The sequence below is a fragment of the Sander vitreus genome, chromosome 10 (genome assembly GCF_031162955.1).
Source record: "Sander vitreus isolate 19-12246 chromosome 10, sanVit1, whole genome shotgun sequence".
NCBI lineage: Eukaryota > Metazoa > Chordata > Actinopteri > Perciformes > Percidae > Sander > Sander vitreus.
This window is the reverse complement of record NC_135864.1, coordinates 8031701-8055716: the sequence shown is the minus strand read 5'-3', so window position 1 is coordinate 8055716 and position 24016 is coordinate 8031701. Positions and strand designations below refer to the sequence as shown.

Genomic DNA, 24016 nt, shown 5'->3' with positions numbered 1-24016 from the left:
CTGCTCCTATGCATTCTGCTATGTTTGAGGAACTTAAGCCAGTTTCTCTGACGTTGTTTACTGAGGTAGTGCAATACATGAAACCTACCTAGTGAAGGAGGTTTTTAATAGCACCATTGGGTCGAGTCTACTTATTTTTTTTAATTCCTGTCTTAGTTCAGGTTCTGTCCCAGCTGCCTTTAAATATGCTGTGGTCAGGCCCCTACTTAAGAAGCCTCATCTTGACCCCACAATGTTGTCCAATTTTAGACCAGTCTCTTATCTGCCTTTTCTTTCAAAGGTTTTGGAAAAAAGTTGTTTTTATACAGTTACAAGCCTTTTTGCAAGAGATCTCTGTGTTTTCAATTTCAATCTGGTTCCAGATCACGTCACAGCACTGAGTCTGCACTGCTGAGAGTACACAATGATATTGTCTTGTCTGTGTGTATCCTGCTGTTTTAGTGCTTTTGGACCTCACAGCGGTGTTTGATACAGTGGACCATGCAGTCCTCCTCTCTCGCCTTGATCATTGTGTAGGCTCGGCACTTCAGTAGTTTAGCTCATGATTGGTGACTTCTCCTCGTCAACTGCTCCTCTCTCTTGTGGGGTACCCCAGGGTTCAATTCTTGGCCCCATCCTGTTTTCCTTATATATGTTGCCCTTAGGGGCTATTATAGGAAAGCACAACCTGTCTTTTCATTGTTATGCAGATGATTTGCAAAGTGTATCATCTTCAGTACTTCAGGCACACCAAACGGTCCAGCCTTGAGTTTGGGAGCTCTGGCTTCATACCTTAAGCCAGCTATCAGAAATTTGGGGGTTACTTTTGATTGCAACATGAAACTTGACAAGCAAATCAGCAATGTTGTTAAAATTACCATTTTCCAGCTTCGTCTCCTGGCTAAAGTTAAGCCTTTCCTTAACAGGCATGAACTAGAAAAGGTGATTCATGCTTTTAGTAGTTCAAGGTTGGACTACTGTTATGCTCGTTATGTTGGTTTGAATCAAACCCCCATCTCCCGTATTCAACTTGTGCAAAATGCTGCTGCTCGCTTTTTGACAAATACATCTAGACGTGCACACATCACTCCCGTTCTCTACACCCCACATTGGCTCCCTGTGCATTTTAGAAAATCGATTTTAAGATTTCATTGTTTGTTTTCAAGGTCTTAAATGGCAATGGATTGATTGATTGATATGCGTAACTAAGGCTACGTTTAGACTGCAGGCCATGATGCTCAATTATGATCCCCTGTAGTCTATATCCATGACGCTCCACTTCCAGAATTGCTCTCCTTCTGACAAATATTGAGTGTATTGCCCCAAGATTTAGATCAGCTCCCAAATGTAATGGTTTCGTCCTTGGTCCATGCTACACCCTTCCACCGTTCCCATGAACATCTGGCCAGTTTTTTGTGATCCTGCTGACAAACAAACAAACAGACAAACCAAGCTGAAAACATGACTTTGGCGGAAGTAAGTATTTCTTGCACTGGAAGAATGTGGATGAGAGCATATGTTGGACTGCACTTAGGTAACCTTTAGAGACTATGCAGGCAGAGAAGATGGATAAAGAGAAGAAGACCCAATAAACAGAATCAGATTTCAAGAATGGACCACTCTGCCTGTCACACCAAAGCCCTTGCCTGCCAGCAAGTCTTTTCTGTGAATACATACAAACTGACAACACCCAGCACTGCAGCGAGATCTCTCAGGTAATATTATTATTATTATTTTTTTTTTTTGGAAAGCTGGAAGCTGATTTAGTGTTAGGACAATTGAAGAGAAGACTTGTGATGCTCTCAAATCATCTGCAGGGGTGACACACCTAATGAATGCAAATCAGCAGAGCATTGATGAGCAGTGGTTAGTTTTTAACATGTTTCCTTCAGAGTCTGGGTTCCTCTCTTCTGCAGAGTCCAAGATAGATACCTCCCCCTCTCTCTCTCTCTCTCTCTCTCTCTCTCTCTCTCTCTCTCTGCACCCTTCTATGCGCGCTGCACCTGTGCTGCTGCTCGTGCGTCAGACGATGGCAACTGATTCATTAGACCTTCGGCTCTGTCGAACTGGGTACAAACCGAGTCGACCTTGTGTAGTGGCTACAGGTTCTCCGGGTTCTCCTGCAGCCGCTCCATCCGCTTGTCTTAGCTGCAAGCTTTTATCACACAACAACCGCACGCAAACAAACTTTGTTAATTTTACGCACAGGTTCCCAATTTGGACATTTCATAATATCGCTGGTCCTTCCCTACTACCACCCGCGCGATTTTCATAAAAACTTCAAGAGGGACCATGCAAGTTTTTGTGGCTGTGATATTTGCGTATGGAGTGTCGGGTAAGTTCCGCAACTTCTTATATTGACGAATTTACGAAGTCGTTTAAGCTTCGATCTTTGCCGTTTGGAAACTATCGTGCACAATATGTGCTGTCGTCTAAACAAAATGTATAAGATATTTGTTTATCAAAGAAGTGGCCTGGAGGTTATTAGAGCGACTTTATCAAAAATCCGCACCGATGACTAAAAGAAAGAGAGGACGGCCCTGTAACAGCAGTTTCTGCACATTTTATATTTGATGTAGCCTACAATATATTCCCTGAATTGGGTTTAAAACACCAGGGAGCTGTAGCCTATTAACGTTAGGCGTTAAATCACCCACTATGCATAATGACTGGCTGGATATTGTTCAATTATCTGAAAGTGGAAGAGATTGAAATCAGTGGAAGGCACACGATGCTTAGTTCTTATGTTATGAGATATCATCAGTCATATATTCTGTGTATTTAAACTCAGACAGGATTCCTGTTTCACACTAATGTGGGGTAATATTAAGATGTTTGTGTTTTTGTTTTAATTTATATTTAGCTTTTTGTGTGAGGTTGCTCAGTGCTGTGTGAAGCAGATGTGCCTTCTTGAAGCCTTTTTTAAGAGCAAGTGAATTGCATTAGCAGAGTATCCATCACTACTGTAAGAGTACATATGTGAGCTGTTAAAGCCATTGGCCAGTAGTCCTGTGCCCATCCTGCATTAGGGGCAAGTGAGGGATAACAGGTCCGTGTGAAGCCTGAAGTACTAAATGTGTCCACACACTGAATTCAAACTGACAGCATCAATTCTTGGCTAGGGCAGAACGCCTTACCAAGAGCATGTCAGTTTAAAATGTTGCTTTCAGTCCATAAGGCACAGGAGCTTTAATCCAGTGTGTATTTTAACCCAAATTAAATAGAGTTTTGGCATTTCACCTGTAAATTCTGCAAAACAATGAACTCAATAGAAAGATATGCTATGAATGATATATTTTCAAATCCTAAACAAAGATGAAGTCACAAAATAAACTAATTTTGTAGCCTGATTGGTACATCAGAAATCTTACATGATAATTGCATTATTTCGTTGGCTGTAGACCAATTTACATTTGTGTATTGAGGTTCATACTGCTTATGCACTTGTGATACTGTAAGGCACAGGTCAAGACATAAATCTGTTGCATAACTGTTTGCATGCATCTTGCCATGCACCCAAGATCTGTGGGGAAAAAAAACCAATTCAAAATCATAACCGGACTCACTGTGTGCTGCCATGGGAAAAATGAATATCCTGCATGAGGAAGCACCAATTTATGTTGTCACAGTCAACATATGATAAGCCATTCTTCTGAAGCTCACACATTAGTGCCCCAAAGATATCTTGGACACTGATTCATCAGCGGCAGAGGCAGTCAGTGAGAGCAAGCTGTGTGGCTGTTCAGCCTAGCGAATCATTGTTTGCACCCATTAGTGTGGAAAATGGAAGAAACCACAGGAAGAGCAACTGAGGAGGGATCTCTCTCCCTGGTCGGACAGACGTGCTGAATAACTAACATAATAAAATAACAGTATAGGATGACAAAATCATACATAGAAGGTAAACATAAATGAAGAATATGCTGACTAGTGCTCACAAAGACATTTTGTGAAAAACTCAGTTTGAGTCTTGTTTCATCCACGAAAGATAAATAAACAGTGGCGTAAGAATTTTTATATTTATGGCCGATCTTCATGCGATAAAGGCCAAGCAAGTTTTCCCACAAGGACAATAAAGTGTACTTAAATAGTTTTTGTTTGTCTTTCCATGACATTTTCAAATATGAATACAGATGAGTAGATATTTCCTCTTACGTATGCACAATTGCATGCATGTCGGAAGTTAGCTGGCCATCAGCTTTTGTCTTTGCTGTGTGTTTGAGTGCAACTTTTAACTAAAGATGCAAAGCATTTTATTACGTGTCTTTGTCGGCACTAGTCAGCAAAGCAACAGTAGTACATGATCTGATACATGAAGCTGCACCCCAACAGCCAAATGTCAGCTCGGTGTGTCAGGGCTCTCAAACAGAGCAAATATACACTTTCAAGTTTAGCGTTTCATTTGAAATATAAATTACACTTTTTCTGTCTCAGGTGGACTGAATATTTCTCAGTCTTGACCTTAAATGCAATTATAAGACTATTGCGATTTGAACTGCAGTGCTACAAACTGCATGTAAATGTTGCGTGGTATGGGATTACTCTGCACACTGACACAGTATCACTAAAGAAAGACACATCATAAGATGTGATAGAAATATGTTGCACATTTATATTATGTAATCTGTACTGCACCTACAGTACAATTTCCATTTGTGATATCATTTCTTTTAACATGCTGTAAAGCAGGACCAGTCAAATGTGATCCAAGACATCCTTTTTTCAATCACGTTTTAAAGCTCTATGGTCTCTTCTGTCTCTTCTTCTTAACTCTAACAATGTGCGGTAGCTGGTTGAGAGCATGGATGTATTGTTGAGTGTGGATTCTTCTGCGCCAGTAGTGTGAATTTCCTGCTGGAAAGGTTAAACTTTTATAGACAAGCTTAATTAGGGGAGTGTAACAATGGGGACTTTTCAAACTGTTGGACTGTCTTAGTTATTTCTTGTTGGATACATAGTTGCACAGATTTTTAATGATGAAATATATTTGTCTGTTGGTTTTTGCTGCTTTTCTTAGCTTATCATAAAAATATCAACTGTTTCCTTAGGCTTGTGTATTATGTGATCCCCATTGGAGCTCCTTAGAGTGAAATAATCTGTCTTGCTGCTGTATTGGCAGGCATTGTGTATCCCACACATTAAGAGGATGTCTAGTTCTAAAATAATTTCATGTTTGCTAATACCATCCAAGTTTATCTTCCAGAGAATGGTGATTTATGTGATTTGTTGAAGAGAATAGACATTTGAAAACATCCTTTCCATCTGGCTTTGAAACAGAGTTGCCTTAGTGTAATTCATTAGTACACTTCCTGTCAGTTGGGAATTATACAGTTAAGTGGTGGCACTTAAATGTAACCTTGCAATTGTAAATGTGATTCAAGTCTAAAGCTAAGCCAATAATGGATCTCTTGTACTTTAATTCAACACCACATCCCTTTAGAAGTGTGCACTGCACATGTTAACAAAGTCTGATCTTAATAGCAAAATTAAAACAGCAATCAGAATAGATTTAGATTTATTATTTTAGTATTTATTTCTTTCACTCATCTTAATTCTTGTATTGCTTCGGTTAGATTTCCCAGAATGTCTTTCCACAAGAGTTAGTGATTGTTGTCTTTGATCGGTTGTCTTTTGTGATCAATTCTTTATTTATTATTCGTATAAGTTAGTTTAAGCACCAATACAGTCATAAAAGTAATACCACAGTTTAATTTAATAGCAGACACATGAGGGATGGCTGTCTCAATAATATTAGAAATGATACTTACTACTAATCTATTGATCTCCGGACAAACCATACTGTATGAAGAAATGTGCTAAAGTCACGATATGGATTAAAGCTCTGAGTTTTATTCGTTGTAATCTTTGAGGTATGAGAAAAGACCTGTGAATACATCATGTATCATCTGATGGTTTGGATTTGTGGATGCCAGGGATATATTTGACCATATATTATTTGGCAGTGACGAAAGTTATGATTAGGCACCAACATGACTAGTTAAGATTAGGAAAAAAGATCTAGGTTTGGATTAAAACACTTCCAAGCAACACGCATTTTCTGCTCCTGATTTAGTTTTCCCGGGGAAGCGAGCTCCACTCTCTGGATTGAAAGTCCTGTATGTTAACGCCCACCCATTCACTCCGACCTCCTCCTTACGCGGCCAGCCGCATTTTTATACAGCGACTGTCAATGTAGTGATCACAGCAAAAAAAAAAAAGTGGATTGCTTACGAATTAAAGTGCTTAACTTTTCGTAGCTTTTTGAACAAATGGTTGATGAGAACAGACGTAGTCTATGCAGATGAGAGGTTCTCGCAGGATTTTGAGGTATCTCGTTAATACAGAAAAATAGAGCAGGTCTTTTTTCTTGAAAAATGATCTCAGAATTCTGAGATATGCATGTTGCTTCTGTGTATATCATCTTGGTGTTACATAACAGATGTTTGAGCAGGTATTATCAGGAACCCAGAAACACGAGGTTCACCAAAAACTTTCTTTAAAATAACTGTGAGAGTAAAAAGTATTTGCCGGTGTTTGATGTTTTTGCAGTAAACAGAATGATAGGCTCGACGGGCATCATTTGATATACTAAAGTAGATGTGGAGGTTTACATGATGGAAGCGGCCACTTGGTTGCCTTTAAAATCTGTGAATTTATCTGTATGTATGCCCCTGATGAGCACGATGCCCCATTAGGAAATATTACCATTTTACAGGTTGATATTTAAAATGCCTAAATGATGACACATGTAAACAGCACAGAAAAGTGAATTCTGATTTAATGGGACCCAGAACTATTTCATCTTCTACAGCATTTTACTTACATTTATTACATATTGATGAATTGTTTATCATCTTTGAATACATGTTTCCAAAAAAGTAATCATAATTCTTATTCATATTTGACAAATCAAAACATATATTTACAAATATGCAGAATAAGGTAGATGGGATGAGAGGCACAGTTGCCTGTTGTTCATAATTACGCACCTTGCTTGCAATTTGCCTGTCTCCTGTATTTGGAACCGGAGGTATGATAAGGCAGACTTACTATGGCACATGAATAAGGGATGTTAATAATCAAGACAGGGCCTGATAAAGGAGTGAATAACCATCCTCTTCTAGCTGTCAAGTCATATGATGTCTGTTTTACATTTGCCACATTTGCCAGTCTGTACTGTTTGTTCTATGTCTCTGCATAATTTAGACTGAAATAAAGGACAATTAGCCATACAAGACTGTTGATTAAGGAAAACCCAGCAACTCATGGACTGAACAACAAAAAAAAGCTCCCTGAAGCACTGATGGAGTCTTTGACATGGGTTTGGACAAATGGTTATAAAAGCTTCCTTAATGAGATGCACAAACTCCACATTTACTCCACTAAAATCTTTGACAAGGACTCTCAGTCAGTGGTCTAATGTCATTTACAGCAGTGTAATGTTAGGCATCCTCAGCAGCAATCACGGCTGCGGTCAGGTCATCTTCCTTTTTAAAAAAATATACCACAGCAATTTATTAACGTTGCTAAGGGGGTGCTATGGGAATCCTAAGGGTAGCTAGAGCACCCTCAAGCCCCTTCCTGGCGCCGCATATTCTCTCAGTATGTCTCTGATATAGACAAGTGGCAGACATTGTACATTCATAATCATACTCTTGGATTTTCTGCTTTGTTTATAGCACTCAATATCACAGAGGAGAAGGCGACATGCCCTCTTGGATATTTCCCCTGTGGCAACCTGACAGTGTGCCTCCCTCAGCTCCTGCACTGCAACGGCATCAATGACTGTGGAAATCAAGCCGATGAGGAGAACTGTGGTAATTCATTGTTTCTTGGAAAAAAATGTGCATATGATCTTGTGCTGTTTAACCTCATGCAATTTACCAGCCCAGTGGGGCACATTAATAATTCACTGAAAATCAAAGTTTCAAAATGGAGTCTTTTAATTCTTAAGAGTAACATTACAGAATAATCAATTCAAGTCTGGGTAGGAGTGTCAGTGGTATTTCGATAAGCGCGAGTTTGAAGGTGCTGCTGGGTGTCTGGCTCTAAATGCCTTTTTTTTAAATTTTTTTTATGAAGAATCCGTGTTCAAACTAAAACAGGGTGTGAAGCTGCTCTTTAAATTTGTCCCCCTGTGGTGGCCAATCAAGCAACCGGCGATCAGACTTGAGAGTCCCATACAGTAAACGGGGAAACATCCTTGTCTCTATTGCTGCCACAAGAAAGTTTTAAAGGTCCCATGGAATGAAAATTTCACTTTATGAGGTTTTTTAACATTAATCTGCATTCCCCCAGCCTGCGTATGGTCCCCCAGTGGCTTGCCTCCGGAGCAAGGTTACCTCCCCTTTCTCTGCTTTGCCCAGCCAGAGAATTTGGCCCACCTATGAGAGAGAGACATCATGGCTTTCAAATGAGCAAAGTGGCAGTTGGTAAAGGCCACACCACCACTCTCTACCTTGCCCTCCCCCCCTCTCTCTCCTCCTCAATAGCTACAGACACAGAAATGGCACATACAAAGGAAAGCTGGCTCTAGTGGCTGTAATTCTGCACCAAGGCTGAATTTCGGGAAAGAGACTAAGGCCTATATAAAAGCATCCAAAGAGCACCATGTCATGGGACCTTTAAAGAACTATGAGGGTAAAAAACGAAACACAAGCACTTAACTGCCCAGGAGCAGCTAACTGTTTCTTGCAACAAGCTCCAGCACAAAGCACAGTCCGTCTGTCTATTTTCTTCCTCTTTTTCTCTGTGAAATGAAGCTGCATTCAAGTGCGGAAATGTCAAGAACTATATACGAACTGAAGAAAAAACATAATTGTGAAATATGAAGTCTACTTGTGCTACATTTGGGGGTTAAAGAACACAACAGGATGTCACAGAAATGGGCCATTTAAGTGACACTCCCACCACCCCACAACCCTGCGGCGTGTCCCTTTCTTTGGTCTGAGCGTACCCTTACAGAGGCCCTCTTTGAGTAGCTGTGGCTCAGGAGGTGGAGCGAGTCATCCTTTAACAACATGGTTGACGGTTTGATCCCCAGTTCCTCCTGTACACTGAACCCCAAGTTGCTCCCGATGGTAGGCCAGCGCCTTGCATGGCAGCGCCACCACTGTCAGTGTATGAATATGAGTGTGTGAATGAGAGGCAGACCATTACTCTTCATACTGCGTGCCGATTGATCAGGTTTTAACATGCTAATTTGCTTCAATGGTGTGCCTCAGAGTTCTGAACGGGTCCAGAGTTGGTTGCTTGTGTAGGCAGTATAGATAAAACTATTACGCATCAGGGTACTGTAAGGGCGCACAACAGCCTGGTTGATCATTTAAAAAAAAAATAATAATAACATATATATATATATATATACATATATATATATATATATATATATATATATATCACTGTGCAGATTGCATGGTGCATGTTTTCAGTGGATTATGTTCACTTGTATTTCTGCATTGTCAGTAACTCATTGCAAATGGAGGCCTGGCAGTAGCTCAGTCCATAGGGATTTGGATGGGGAACAGGAGGATTGCCGGTTCAAGTCCCTGTACGGAGTGAGGACTGACAGCTGCAGAGGTGCCGGGGCACTGCTAAGGTGCCCTGGAGCAAGACACCAAACCACCTGAGTATGTGTGTGTATTTCAGGCCTGTGTGTAAAAAAAACTGTACCAACCGAGTACAAATTTCCTTACATCTATAGCCATATCTCAGATAAAATCTATTTTTTACAAAAACCTTTTGTGGGTTACCGAAGTACCCAATTCAGTGCAGGAATCTAGTGTACCTCTCAAGAATTGTTGAAAGAACTTATTTAGTATAGATACAGAATAAATGTATGAAGGATGTCCAAAAATATATCATTATGTAATTACACTGACGCTGCAGCTGCATGACTCAAAGGGACATTGTGCCAATAACAACGGCGTTATTGTTAACAAAATAAAGTACACTTTCAATCCAAAGAATCTCAAATATGACACAAAAGATAACCTTTTATTGTGGAAGCCTCCTTACCTCTGCTGAGCTCCAGGTTGTGAAAAAAGGCTCATGCATGACTAAGTATCTTAAGGAGGCGATAATCATGACTCCTGTCCTGAAACAGGTGCAGCTTATAAAACAGCTGTCAAATTATAATAAATGACAAATATGAAATCATCTGACTTCTGTTATTTACCTCAGACAGGAAGGATTTCGATCTGATGTCAGCTTTGTGTCCTGTAACTGCTATTGGTTTATATAGTCCTATTAAAGTTGGAAACATTTCACCGTCTTTTATATTAACAGAAAACAATGTTTTTTAATGTCTCCAGCCATATTTAGTACACTATTACACATTTTATATTAGTACATCGCTGGCCAACACTGTTAATTGACATGAATTTACTCCGTAGTCAATGGTCCTCTTGTTTGTTGTTTTAGAGGTTGATTGTGTGCTCTTATCTCCAACAGCATACAAAGTGCTCCCATACAGAGAGGGAACAAAAGCTAACAATTCATGTAGTCCTTTAATCTTCCACTGATACTACAACCTGCGACAATAATATTATCCCATGAAACACTCTCCAAGCATAACTCCTTCCTGTCTTGTAAAAGAAGCATGGCAGCAACATAATTGCACTGAATGTGAATGAACAGTAAGTCCCCTGTAGAAAGGAATGGATCAGTTGATGGTGGATGAAATCAGGGTGCTGCAGCTGACTATACTGCAGCAAAACCGTCAACACTGGCAAGAACTGTGAATGTGACAGACAAAACCTATATGAATAAAATAAAAGAAGGAAATAAAGATAAAAGTACGAAATGTCCTCATTTTAAGTTTTAAGTAAGTAATCTCTGACCTCCTGTTGACTTTTGACTTTTGACTTCTGACTTCTGTTGAGATCCTCGGTATCTGCCCACCTTTCACCCACCTGAATTCATATTCATATTAACAATGGGAAAATATTGTTCTGTGTAATGTGATACGAGTGAAGCATTTAGCAGCTTAAGAGCCAATTATTATGAGCCTGGTCGCCTGGGTAGCTCTCCTGTGAGCGTGAGCCTCACATACAAAGGCTCAGTCCTTCCCGCAGCGGCAGTGGGTTCAATTCCGACCTGTGGCCCTTTGCTGCATGTCATTGCCCTTCTCTGTACCCTTTCCACTCTAAAGCTGTCCTGTCAAATGAAGGCCTAAGAACGCCCAAGGAATAATCTTAAAAAAAAAAGAAAAGAGCCAATTATGTTATATTTGTTAGGTATTTGATGGTAAACAAACTAAAGTTTAGGGCGGGAAAAAAAGGTGATGCGCTCAGCAATGCAAAATCATAAAGCCGCCCCAGGCTGCTAAAACATGCTCTGTCTGATCCTCATCCCTGAGCATGACACCAAGCCCCTATTTCCCTCGGGAAGTGTTACAGTGGGGCAAAAAAGTATTTAGTCAGCCACCAATTGTGCAAGTTCTCCCACTTAAAAAGATGAGAGAGACCTGTAATTTTCATCATAGGTACACTTCAACTGTGAGAGACAAAATGAGAAAAAAATTCAGAAAATCTCATTGTAGGATTTTTAATGAATTTATTTGCAAATTATGGTGGAAAATAAGTATTTGGTCAATAACAAAAGTTCATCTCAATACTTTGTTATATACCCTCTGTTGGCAATGACAGAGGTCAAACATTTTCTGTAAGTCTTCACAAGGTTTTCACACACTGTTGCTGGTATTTTGGCCCATTCCTCCATGCAGATCTCCTCTAGAGCAGTGATGTTTTGGGGCTGTCGCTGGGCAACACAGACTTTCAACTCCCTCCAAAGATTTTCTATGGGGTTGAGATCTGGAGACTGGCTAGGCCACTCCAGGACCCTGAAATGCTTCTTACGAAGCCACTCCTTCATTGCCCGGGTGGTGTGTTTGGGATCATTGTCATGCTGAAAGACCCAGCCACGTTTCATCTTCAATGCCCTTGCTGATGGAAGGAGGTTTTCACTCAAAATCTCACGATATCTCATTCAAAAATCTCAATCAAATCTCATTCTTTCTTTTACACGGATCAGTTGTCCTGGTCCCTTTGCAGAAAAACAGCCCCAAAGCATGGTGTTTCCACCCCCATGCTTCACAGTAGGTATGGTGTTCTTTGGATGCAACTCAGCATTCTTTCCCCTCCAAACACGACGAGTTGAGTTTTTACCAAAAAGTTCTATTTTGGTTTCATCTGACCATATGACATTCTGCCAATCCTCTTCTGGATCATCCAAATGCTCTCTAGCAAACTCCAGACAGGCCTGGACATATACTGGCTTAAGCAGGGGGACACTTCTGGCACTGCAGGATTTGAGTCCCTGGCGGCATAGTGTGTTACTGATGGTAGCCTTTGTTACTTTGGTCCCAGCTCTCTGCAGGTCATTCACTAGGTCCCCCCGTGTGGTTCTGGGATTTTTGCTCACCGTTCTTGTGATCATTTTGACCCCACAGGGTGAGATCTTGCGTGGAGCCCCGGATCGAGGGAGATTATTAGTAGTCTTGTTTGTCTTCCATTTTCTTATAATTTCTCCCACAGTTGATTTCTTCACACCAAGCTGCTTACCTATTGCAGATTCAGTCTTCCCAGCCTGGTGCAGGTCTACAATTTTGTTTCTGGTGTCATTTGACAGCTCTTTGGTCTTGGCCATATTGGAGTTTGGAGTGTGACTGTTTGAGGTTGTGAACAGGTGTCTTACACTGATAACAGCGCTGTGGAGGAAGGTCTGGCTAGTCGACACAGCATTCCGGGATGGGAGAATTTCTTTAAACCAATCACAATCGTCTTGGGCAGCGCTGTACGGAGGAACGGCAACTCTGCAAAATAGCCTCAGGAAGGAACTTGTTTTTGTGGAACGTGTACATTCAAAAGTTGTTTTAGTTGTGCGAGAGCAAACTCAGATTGGACAGATAGTCTAGCTAGCTGTCTGGATTTACCCTGCAGACATCTAAGAAAAGGTTAACCATAGTCCTCATAAGTTGACCAGAGTTTAAAATGTCAACACAAAGATAGCCCAAGATAATATATGAGTGAAATCCAGCGGAATTTCCGTCGGCAACGGAACAATCCCCGAAGTGGAACATTGTGGATATACACTACTACATTAGCTACTAATACTTTTTTTACTTCTATTAGAGTAAAATGATGCCTAGGTAATGATTCATGACTACATATTATAGTAAATAGCATTTTTGCAAATTTCAGTGTGGTTGTACAACCCGATCTCACAGCAGTTGAAATGGTCACGTTATTTTGATCGATTGATTCGTGTACAGGGAAACGATTTTCTACTTTATTTTGTGGTGGTCACCACGAAATTGGAACGTTACCATTTCACGAACTGCCATGCAACTGGGCTGCAGCTGGGCTGCTCTGGGGGAGATGGTGACAACATGATCCGCGGTCTCTGGGGGACACAACAACGGGGAAATTAAATGTCGCACGCCGGCGACAACTGCCATGACACTGGCCTGCTCTGGGGGATGCAAAAACGGGGACGCTACATGCGGTAGACGGTAACACCCGGCTGCCGGGACACAATCCGCGGTCTCTGGGGGACGCAACAACAGGGAAATTAAATGCCGCACGCTGGCGACAACAATGGTGACAACAACGGCAACAACAATGGCGACAACAACGGAATAGTTGTGGTTAGGAAAAGAAAGACGGGGAAAGGTTGTGGTTAGGAGAACAAGAATGCGGAAAGGAACTACCACATGCGGGACGCGATCCCCAGTCTCCGGGGTGAAAGTCCTGTGTTGTTTGACCCATCCACCACCCCAATCAACCTCCTTACGCAGATTTTTGGCCTTTCAATACTACTCTCTACCATAATCGTGCTGTTATCACGTAATATATCAAATACATAAGTTTCAAATTCATGCTCACCAACACGATAAAAACCAGAAAAACGTGTCCCTGTACACGAATCAATAGATTAAATAACGTCACCATTTCACGAATTGCCATGAGACTGGCCTGGGTTGTATTCTTACACTTAGTTTTACTTTGGCTCTCTATTTTGAGATGTAGATGGTGATTCAGAAGTCTGGAAGCAGGTTAACAATGAGAAGTAGCGCTTAGTAAAATCTGTTTTTATGTTTTGAGAATTAGGTTTTAATTGACAGAAATGTTGCCAAATTCAGCCTCGCCCTCAGAAAGCCTTCAGTGTGAACTTTGACTCAAAGAGAAGGTGTTTCGTGACTGAAAATTCTGCACAGCAATGAATATAAAATTTTAAGTGGGATATTGACTTGCCTCGGGTAACCTTTTTATATATACAATAGGTGGTAAAAGAATTCCTTTACAGTGTAATACAATTCAATACAGTAGCCCTGCTAGTCTTGAAAAACTTCATACTCAACTATTGCCCCGTCCAACCTGCACAAACATCAGCCATGCTTAATTTGCATACAATGATGCATCAACAATTACTCATGACTGCAGTTTAATTTTAGGACTGTTGCGGCACCATATACATTAAGGAATGGATACCCGACCCGAGCCTGACGGGTCCCAACAGTACCCAACAGGCCGGGCCGGGTTCGGACAGATATTTAGAAATTATGGTCGGGTTCGGGTCGGGCTCAGTCACATCAGCGTGATAAGGCATTTGTTGTAAAATGGTGCTGCGGCTCCTTTAAGAGACCTCAGTGCGTGTGGGTGTGTGTGGAAAGTGGGCAGAAGAGAGATAGAGAAAGAGCAAGCAGACATGTTATATGCAAGGGGGTAAGCTTCTCCTCGGAACGCGTAGCTCCTATGGCGCCATTTTGATGCTAACAAGCCATCACCTCCCGTTAGCATTCCATTGACTGCCATTCATTTTGGCGCCACTTTGACAGCAAATAACTTTACATCTGAAGTGTTTAAAGACTTTATTTGTTCATTGTTTATTTCTAAAGAAACACAACAATGTATAAAAGGCTCCATTACCTTATATCTCACGTTATGGCCCCGTAGCAGGCGTTTTTGTAAAAATAGGCTAACGATTGTGTCATAACCACGTGACTTACTGTCGCACAGTAGAGAAATTACCGTACAGTACAGGAGCTCGCAGGCAGTTTCGACTCACATTAGCTGTTTAAGTTTAATTACTAATGTTAACTAGCATTTTAGTTAGCAATAATTAGCCTGTGCCTATGTTATCTCCTTACATATACCTACGCTCTCCGTCTCTGCAAAATTGGGAATGATTGAGATTTCTCTTGGCACAGCTACCAGAAAACTTACAACTTTCAGATAGGTTGCTCACGTCACATCTACGTTTTCAACGCTCAGCCATCACCGGAAAAGTGCTTCTAATATCCTTCACTGGTCTCCATCCAGAGCAACGGGATCTGTTGGTCCATTTTCTATATGTCAATGGTTGTATGCAACCGGAACAGAGTTGGTGGAATACGTTTAAGTTTTGTACACAGTGTGTGCGGTGTACAAAATAAAGCCCAGACTGAAAGCCAAGTTCATTAATTTGCTCACCAGAAACGGGATTTTAACCCTGACGTTATATAATGTCGGCCCTGGCGGTAACGAGTCTCCCCTGGTTTTCTGACCACGGTCGGAAAAGAAGCAAGCAGGAAAGGTTAACACATTGAACATTTTAACAGCTTATTAACATGCGCTTGTTGCCCCGTGTGCGCTGATGCACTCATCTGTTGACATTTCCGAATGCCTTCCTGCAGTTGCTTAATAAAAAATGTGAGATTTTCATCCCCGTAAACGCCCGGAAATCTCCCTAATTTTTGGCATTTAACAACAATTTACAGCCTGTGAATGTTGCGTTCGTCTGTGCCACATATTGACGGAAACAAACCATGACGTATGTGGAGAGCTCCCGCGGAGGTGTGAATGGCTCTAATTAGCGTATGAATAGCAGCGACACCGCGCCTGGCCAGAGAATGGCTGGCCTGGCTTGAATTTTCTCACTCCGTATTGGATGAAACCACTCCTTTTTTAACAATCACTCGTGATTGGTTGGTAGGTCTGTCACTGTTGGTCACCCTGGGTTATTATAATATATACTGTGTGTATATATATATAGTCACCCCTCCTGAAATCTCCAAACTCATCAGCTCTTCCAAACCCACTACCTGCTCCCTTGACCCCCTCCCTACTCCCCTCCTGAAGTCCTGCCTCCCCGTCCTATGCCCCTGCCTCACTAACCTCTTCAACTCCTCACTGTCCCTTGGAACTGTCCCCTCTGCCTTCAAAACTGCTGCTGTCACCCCAGTCCTAAAAAAATCTGGTCTGGATCCCTCCTCCCTCCCCAATATCCAACCTCCCCTTTCTGTCTAAAACCCTGGAACGTATCGTTGCCTCACAACTCCAAATCCATCTTCATGCCAATAACCAATTCAAACCCCTCCAATCTGGTTTTCGCCCCCTCCACAGCACAGAAATCACTCTCCTCAAAGTCCTCAATGACCTCCTCACCTCTGCTGACACCGGTTCCCTCAACATCCATATCCTCCTCGACCTGAGTGCAGCCTTCGATACTGTGAGCTATAACATCCTGCTCACCAGACTCAAAGACCTCGGTATCGAAGGTACTGCACTCCGCCTGCTCTGTTCCTACCTTTCCAACAGATCCCACTTCATCTCTCTCCATAACCACACCTCTGCCACAGCCACAGTCACTCAAGGCATTCCCTAAGGCTCCGTACTCGACCCCCTCCTCTTCATCATCTACATCCTCCCCCTTGGTCAGATCTACCTCAGCACCAAATCCCCCACAATCCTCCCCTCTCCCACATCAACTTCTGTCTGTCAGCTATTAAAACCTGGATGCAACACAACTTCCTCAAACTTAACAGCGATAAAACAGAATTCCTCCTCATAGGCTCCAGCTCAGCAAAAACAATAACCACACTCTCACCATTGATGGCACCATTGTCTCCCCATCTCCCCAGGCTCGTAACCTAGTTGTGATCTTTGATTCCACCCTCTCCCTTGAGCCCCACATCTGCCATGTCATTAAAACCTCCTTCTTTCACCTCCGCAACATCGCCAAAATCAGACCCTCTCTCATACCCCCCGCTGCTGAAAGACTCATTCACGCCGTCATCTCTTCCCGACTGGACTACTGCAACTCACTTCTCCTTGGCATTAGCTCTACCTACATCAACCGACTCCAACTGTTCCAGAATGCAGCCGCCCGACTCATCACCCTCCTGGCACCACATCACTCCAATCATAAAACAACTCCACTGGCTTCCCATCTTCCACTGGATCGCCTACAAAATCCTGGTCCTCACCTACAAAGCCCTCCACCATCTGGCCCCCTCATACCTCACTGACCTCCTCTCCCCCTACCAACCCTCACGGTCCCTCAGATCCACCTCAGCCAATCTCCTCTCCATCCACAAGTCCAACCTCCACGGTTTTGGGGACAGAGCCTTCTCCAGGGTAGCTCCCAGGCTCTGGAATTCCTTCCCCCAAGTGATCTGCACCATCTTCCAGTCCCGCCTCAAGACCTATCTCTTCACCTCTGCATAGCCGTAGCCCCACACCCCCCTCCCTTTTCATCTGTGCCTGAATCTTGTCTTGTTTTGTTTTGTTTTCTACCTTGCCCTGTAAAGCGACTTTGAGTCGAGAAGCTGGTATTATTTTATCACAGCAGTGGCTGATCTATTGTAACTTTTTCTTTTTATCTAATTGGCCCCTGAGTTGTAATTCCTGGTACCAAGGATGTCAGCACCTTGCAAAGCAGGCTTAACTGGTGTATATAGCTATAGGATGATGTAAACTTTTTAGAAGAACCTGGTATACCTTGCCTCCCAATTAAATTGCTTCATCAGCCAGAAGGTTGACAGAAATATACTGTATCGCCAGTTAGGCTGACAACATACTAAGTCAGATGTTATCACTGCTGAGAGCGCAGTTTATAACTTCAAAAAACAATCTGGATAAACAAATGTAGAACATCATCTACATTAATTCACATCATAAAAAGTCCCACTCATAAGTGTCAAATGCTCATGACTTTTATGAAAATAACTCCTGTAAAGGTGTGGAGCACATTTAATAGCATATTGCTTTTCCTCCCACAGCAGTCCTTAGATCACCTTGACTCCTGCTGTATTCACTGTACTATTTGGCAGGCCTCCATCTGATAAATAACTGAAAGCCATGTGACCCTGAAGTCTGCGTAGATGCAGGAAGAGGCAGAGAGAGGACAGATTTTGAATAAAACTGCAAAGAAAAAAATATATAGTATTGTAAGCACTATAAACGGATATGTTTCATGAAGTGTTTAATAACTTTATCAAATCCTTTTTTTAAGTACAGTCAGTGGGAAAAGAAATGAAGCAGAATCTCATCGTCAAGAATTCATCCTGATGTTGCCTTTCACTGTCAAGATTACAATAGACACTTAAGAGGACTGAGAAATCTCTAAACGTCAAAGAAAGTCAAAGCAGCAGGCTTATATATGCATATGAAGGGATGTGGGTGGATGATAATTTGCTAGCTTTGATGAAGAATATAAAAGAGAATAGACAATTGTGTCAGAAAAGGAGATGAGAAAAATAAAAGGTTCTAAGTGGGTTCAATGAATTCGGAGAATTCACAAAATAAAACTTGTGCTCCATCAAAAAGGCTTGATTATTGCTACTAGAAATTTCTCTGTTCTCTGTAAACAAAATGCAGGGCACACAACAAACTACCAGAAAATACTTAATTACTTAATTGTTACTAAGTTCAGGTGTGTGTCTTGGGTTAAATTTGGGTTGCTGTATGATGCTGTGTGGTTCTCCTATAAAAAGCCAATTATCAACAGGAAACCTGCTGTCTGGCAGACATGATGGTATTCCAGCAGACAGAGCAGCCTTCAACAATGTTGTTTTTTTTGTGTGCAAACTTCCGGTAACCAAATTCCATTCTCAAAACCTGTTCATTCAGAACAACTTGCGCCAATTACAGTCTCTTATTTAAGGATACTCTATTACAAATGGGTGTGCCTGAGTTAAGGCTGCTTGATTATTTAAAAAAATCATAATCACGATTATTTTGGTCAATATTGAAATCACGATTATTTAACAGTTAAACAAATCAATAGGGAGAACACCTTGAACTGTGATATTTCCCTTTTATAGTTGTCCCACAAGACAAATTAAGAGTTTACTTTGCAAAACATGAAGTGCAAAAAATCTTTTGTTTCTCAATTACATTGTTTTTGTAATCGTTAGTAGCCAAAATCGTAATCACGATTAAAAATGTGATTAATTGTACAGCCCTAGCCTGAGTTTAGTCTCCCATTCTTGTTTTATGGCTCTGGCTCTGTAGGTGTATATGGTTCATCAGCCCAAGTTTATTTTGGCTCGCTTCATGGACCAGATTTTCCATAAAAGAATGTTTCCGTGATTTGTTAAGATGCGACTGACTTAACCTCATCAACTACTCTGCCCCTCACAGGAGTTCAGCCTTTGGGTAGGGAAAAATAAATAGCATGAAAAAAACAGGCACAGGAAACTGCAAAATACTGCAACCATCCTGGTTACTGTTTGCCACCTCTCACGTCCTGGTCTGCGCATCCTCCCCATCATGTGTGTAAGTGTAATGGAAGTGGAAGCCCCGCTGACCTCCACAGACTGACAATCTGCACACAGAGTAACATCCCATTATTTGGCTTTCTGTTAGTGTAGCTTGCACTGCACTGACAGAGGTTAGAGACACACTGACAGAAAGTCTCTTGGTGCTGAACAGCTCCCAACCCTTGCACACAGATGGTAGGAGTTTCCATCTTCTTTTGCTTTTTAATAGCACTGGTTCCATTTCATCCTGTCTAAGGCTTCATCAAACATAGCAGCACTCTCCTGTTTGTTGTTGGCAGTAGATTAGTGTGATCCTTCACAGACCTTTGTCTCTTCCTCGTCTTGAGCGGTGCGGTGCTGCTGCAAAATAGCCTTGGGAAGGAACTTGTTTTGGTGGAACATGTGTACGTTCAAAGGTTGTTTTAGTCGTGCAACAGAAAACTCAGATTGGACAGATAGTCTAGCTAGCTGTTGGATTTACCCTGCTGAGATCTGAGGAGCAGTTAACCACAGTCCTCAGAAATCGACCGGAGTTTAGAATTCCAACACAAACAAAATAGAAGGTAACAGACATCTAGCTGAAAAGAGTGCAATCTGGCGGAATTTCCGACGGCAACGGAGCAATCCCGGAAATGGAACGTCATGGATATAGACTACTCTGATGTTGACATCATATTGGTGGGAGGAGTTTGAGAATATTTTCAATCCCATACTATGAACATCAGTGCAGAGTGACTGATGTCTAAACTTCTTTCTTTCCATCATCATGCAGAAAAAATAGTCAGTGATTTTTCCTCCACTTTCCTCCTTGAAAATATATCAGAAAGGAGATTAAACCATCAGACTTGGGTCTTTCATGCTCCAGTTGTTGCCTCCCATTTGTCGGTGGAGTTCAGCAGCAGTGCAGTTTCAGATAAGTTGGAGCGAGATCATACTCAGTTGAGTATTAACAATATTTTACTTTTGTAGTCTTCCTGAATTTTCCCCCTTACTGGTCAAATCCACCATCCGTTTCTCTCTCCACTTGCATTGCACACAGTTGGTCCCAAAAGATGAGAAGCTGTTGTGGGTTTTACCTACTCCTCAACCCTTGAGCGTAACAGCAATAGGACCGAAAGGATGAACTGTCAAAGTGATATCAACTGAAATACAAATAGATCAGCTAAAACCCAAATGCTGTGGAACTGCAGGGCAAGACATGAACCTTTACAGACAAGCACATTAGACATCTTACATTATGTTAAAAGGTAAGGTTTGGACTGGTTGTGAGCAGGCCAGCTGACAGCTTTTTCTTTCTTTTTGATATTTTTAGAATTACACAAGTTTCTGAGTAAGCACAATTTTGAAAGGAGCCTTTAATACAACCCTGGTCCTTAAGCCCACACAGCCCAAATGCTTTAACACTATCTAACACGCTCTCTCAATTGCCTTGAAATAAAGCCAATACCTCAGAATCCTCTCTGCCATATACACCATTATCTGTTCCATAAGCTTTTCCTTGCCCACTTTGAGCCTTTTATATGTCTGAAACAATTTCAAAGCAAACAAAAGTTACAGAATACATAATAAATACGGTAACTGAACACATTTCAATATCACATATTGTCAAGAGACCTTTTATTCGTCCTACATGTGGTCTATACACTGTACATAATCACTATGTTCCCCTTGAAGCCCAGAAGGTAGCAGTTGCCATTGTTAGAGATTCAATTCCCACTTCAGGAAGCCAGATGTACTGTACATCACAGCAGTTTAAGCTGGTTTGTGAAAAAGTTTTCCCCAAATAGTATGCATCAAGACAATTGATTGGGAAAATGTGATTTAAAAAATGCAAAGCTTCTAAGATGATGGACTTATTATGAGCCTGTCAGCAGTACAAAAGTGTCTGTGACACAGTGTTTTGTATAATGACTTGAGAATATGCATCACAATTTTAATTAAAACTGTAATGGCTCTCTAAGGAACTTTAGTCAGCGATATGGGGTGTCAAGTCAGGACACGGGAGGAAGCTGGATATCCTTTGAAGGGTTTATTGTGAACTTAAATTTAGATGCAGATGCACAGGCACTATTTCTAATATAATACTGTGTAAAAGCGTGGTTTCGCAAGGAGAGGGGAACAAAACATCAATGTTAACCCGCAAGTGGGACAAACAACTCTCCACAATTACAGTGCTAAACAGGTACTGAAGACTTTAAACTATAATGGGAATGTTACAGGCTATGCATACAACCTGATATAGGCTGCCACTCAATACAAACGCAATAATAAATTGCTACATAAACAGCTGGTAGTCTCGGTAAATAATATCTTTAAAATACAGAAATAACACTTATGGTCATGGACGCACACAAACACCAACTGAAATTTAACTTCGTAAACCGAGACTAAACTAACAGCTGTTCTCTACAAGCCAGCTCAAGCTGTAACACGAGGGGTTGTAAACGTCACTTTCCATACCTCCTCACGTTACTTGAGCTTTTTGTACAAAAACATGAAAATACAGAGCCGGACCTCAATTTATCAAGCGTAGGAAATCGTACAAAGGACAACAAAGCTTAACTTTCTTTGCTTTCTCTCTGTCACTTGTCTGGGTCCAGACTTTTGAATCATGACATGAAACAGTGGTTTCTCGGTTGAAAAAGCAATCGATCCAATGAAAAACGATTAGCCAATCAGCGCCCTGATTGCAGTGGTAGTTTCTTTCAGAAAAACTCAAGTAGTGTTGCCCTGTAGACCAAAAAGAGAATCTACGTTGCCTGGTAGTCGTTTGGAATTATATTTTGCATACAACCAACGAACTGGTTTTGATTGTATTTTTTGTCTTATTATTTGATTGAATTTGTGATGATTAATTATGATGAATGTGGCAAGTGTCATTTATCCCTCTCCACACTGTAAACTGAACAGCATGCTCAGGTAGATTAAAAATACAGTTGCAAAGTTGTATGAAACTGCACTAAAGGAATAAGTATCTTGAGCATACGCTTTATCTGGTGTGGTTATGCAGTCAAAACTATATTAATAACAGTGTTCTCCTTCAACTGGTGTAAGACATTCAGAAATACAGAAGAGGTACAGGTTGTGAATCCTGCAGTTTCATCAGCTCTCAAAAATATATTTTGGTAACTACCTTTATCGAAGTACCTTGCCATACGCCTACAAGTAAGGCAATTTCTGTATTTGATTCCACTCTCCTGCACAAAATTACCTAGAGCAGAACGTCACTCTTTTCGTTTTGTTGAATGTGTTTTCCCCCCAAGCTTTTCATTTTCCTAAAATCCTGCAAAACTGATTCAAGCGAAACACAAACTGTCTGATCAATATGGGAAAATTTTTAAGAAATTCTGGTGTTGCACTGAAAACACTGCAGTTGTTGCTTCCCTTTAGTGTGGCCTTCAAATGTTGTGAAAACTATAGATTTATTAAGGGCAGCATGTGTTTTGTGCTGTGCTTTCGTTACTGCTTTAACAACTCTATTCTATTACATCTTTTAAGTATAAACCTGCTTACTGGCCTTGTTAGGTCAGTTATATTACTACCTAAATTTTGATTAATGCGTTTTATGTCCACAGACCTTTTTTTGTTGCTTTCACTGGTGCCTTTTAAAAAATATACTATTCTGATTAATGTTCGCTGTGAGTTTGTGTGGTTTATAATGCGATATCTGTTTCTGCAAAAAATATTGCACAAGCCCCCAAACCATAGTAATGAAAACATAGTAAATAACCATGTAGCCCCTAAACAAATTGCTTTTGAAAAAGTTATTAGTATAGGGCAGCCATGTACAGCCTTGTGGGTTTACATGACATTTAGATTTAAAGTCTACTCTCATGTGCTCTGGATTTTTTTGTGCATTATCTCGTGGCTCTGTAAATAGTTTGCCATTGTTACTGCCGATATCCAAAACTTAGGATAAATATTTGGCCATGGCTGGCAACATATATACTCTCAATTTCCATTATGGCTCAGGCATCATCATCACTCAGGCAACATTGGCTGTTTGTCAGAGTTTGTAAGACATCAAAGCCAAAACATTCAGACATCTGAAAGTTGAAAAATGTTTTTCCCCTGGGAATTACTGAGCAAAGAGCACTTCATATAGGCTCAAAGTGAGTAGGATAAAACAAGTTGTCTTATGCGTTGTCACAGAGAGGAAAGCATTGTTAATGATCATTTGGTATGTTGAATGCATCTCCTTCCTCATTAAACTTAAATCCATCATTGTTTTCATCCATGTCTACTATCTTCCCTGACGAATTGCTGGATGTCTTGGCGCATTACCATCACCTGTGTATCAGTGGCATAGTGTGAGAACTAAAGGAATTTGTATTGCGTCATCCATACATGCATGCACATTTATGCACGAGATGGAGACCCACAAAAAATCCCCATTCACAAACTTTTATCTTGTACAAACAAATGCTGTGCAGAATGAATTTGCCACTCTGCCATTTTGTGGCATATAAGCTCCAGTGTAAACATGACCCGGACATCGGAAATTTCAGGAAC

General features: G+C 41.1%; 1 protein-coding gene across 1 annotated transcript in view; it reads left to right on the top strand.

The window, feature by feature from the left end:
* The first annotated feature begins 2271 nt into the window (after nucleotides 1-2271).
* rxfp1 (relaxin family peptide receptor 1) overlaps nucleotides 2272-24016 on the top strand; it is a 54016-nt gene continuing 32271 nt past the window's right edge. The window contains exons 1-2 of the mRNA XM_078261323.1: nucleotides 2272-2314; nucleotides 7659-7796. Of these exons, the coding sequence (XP_078117449.1) occupies nucleotides 2272-2314; nucleotides 7659-7796 (181 nt within the window). The remainder of the gene's footprint in view (nucleotides 2315-7658; nucleotides 7797-24016) is intronic.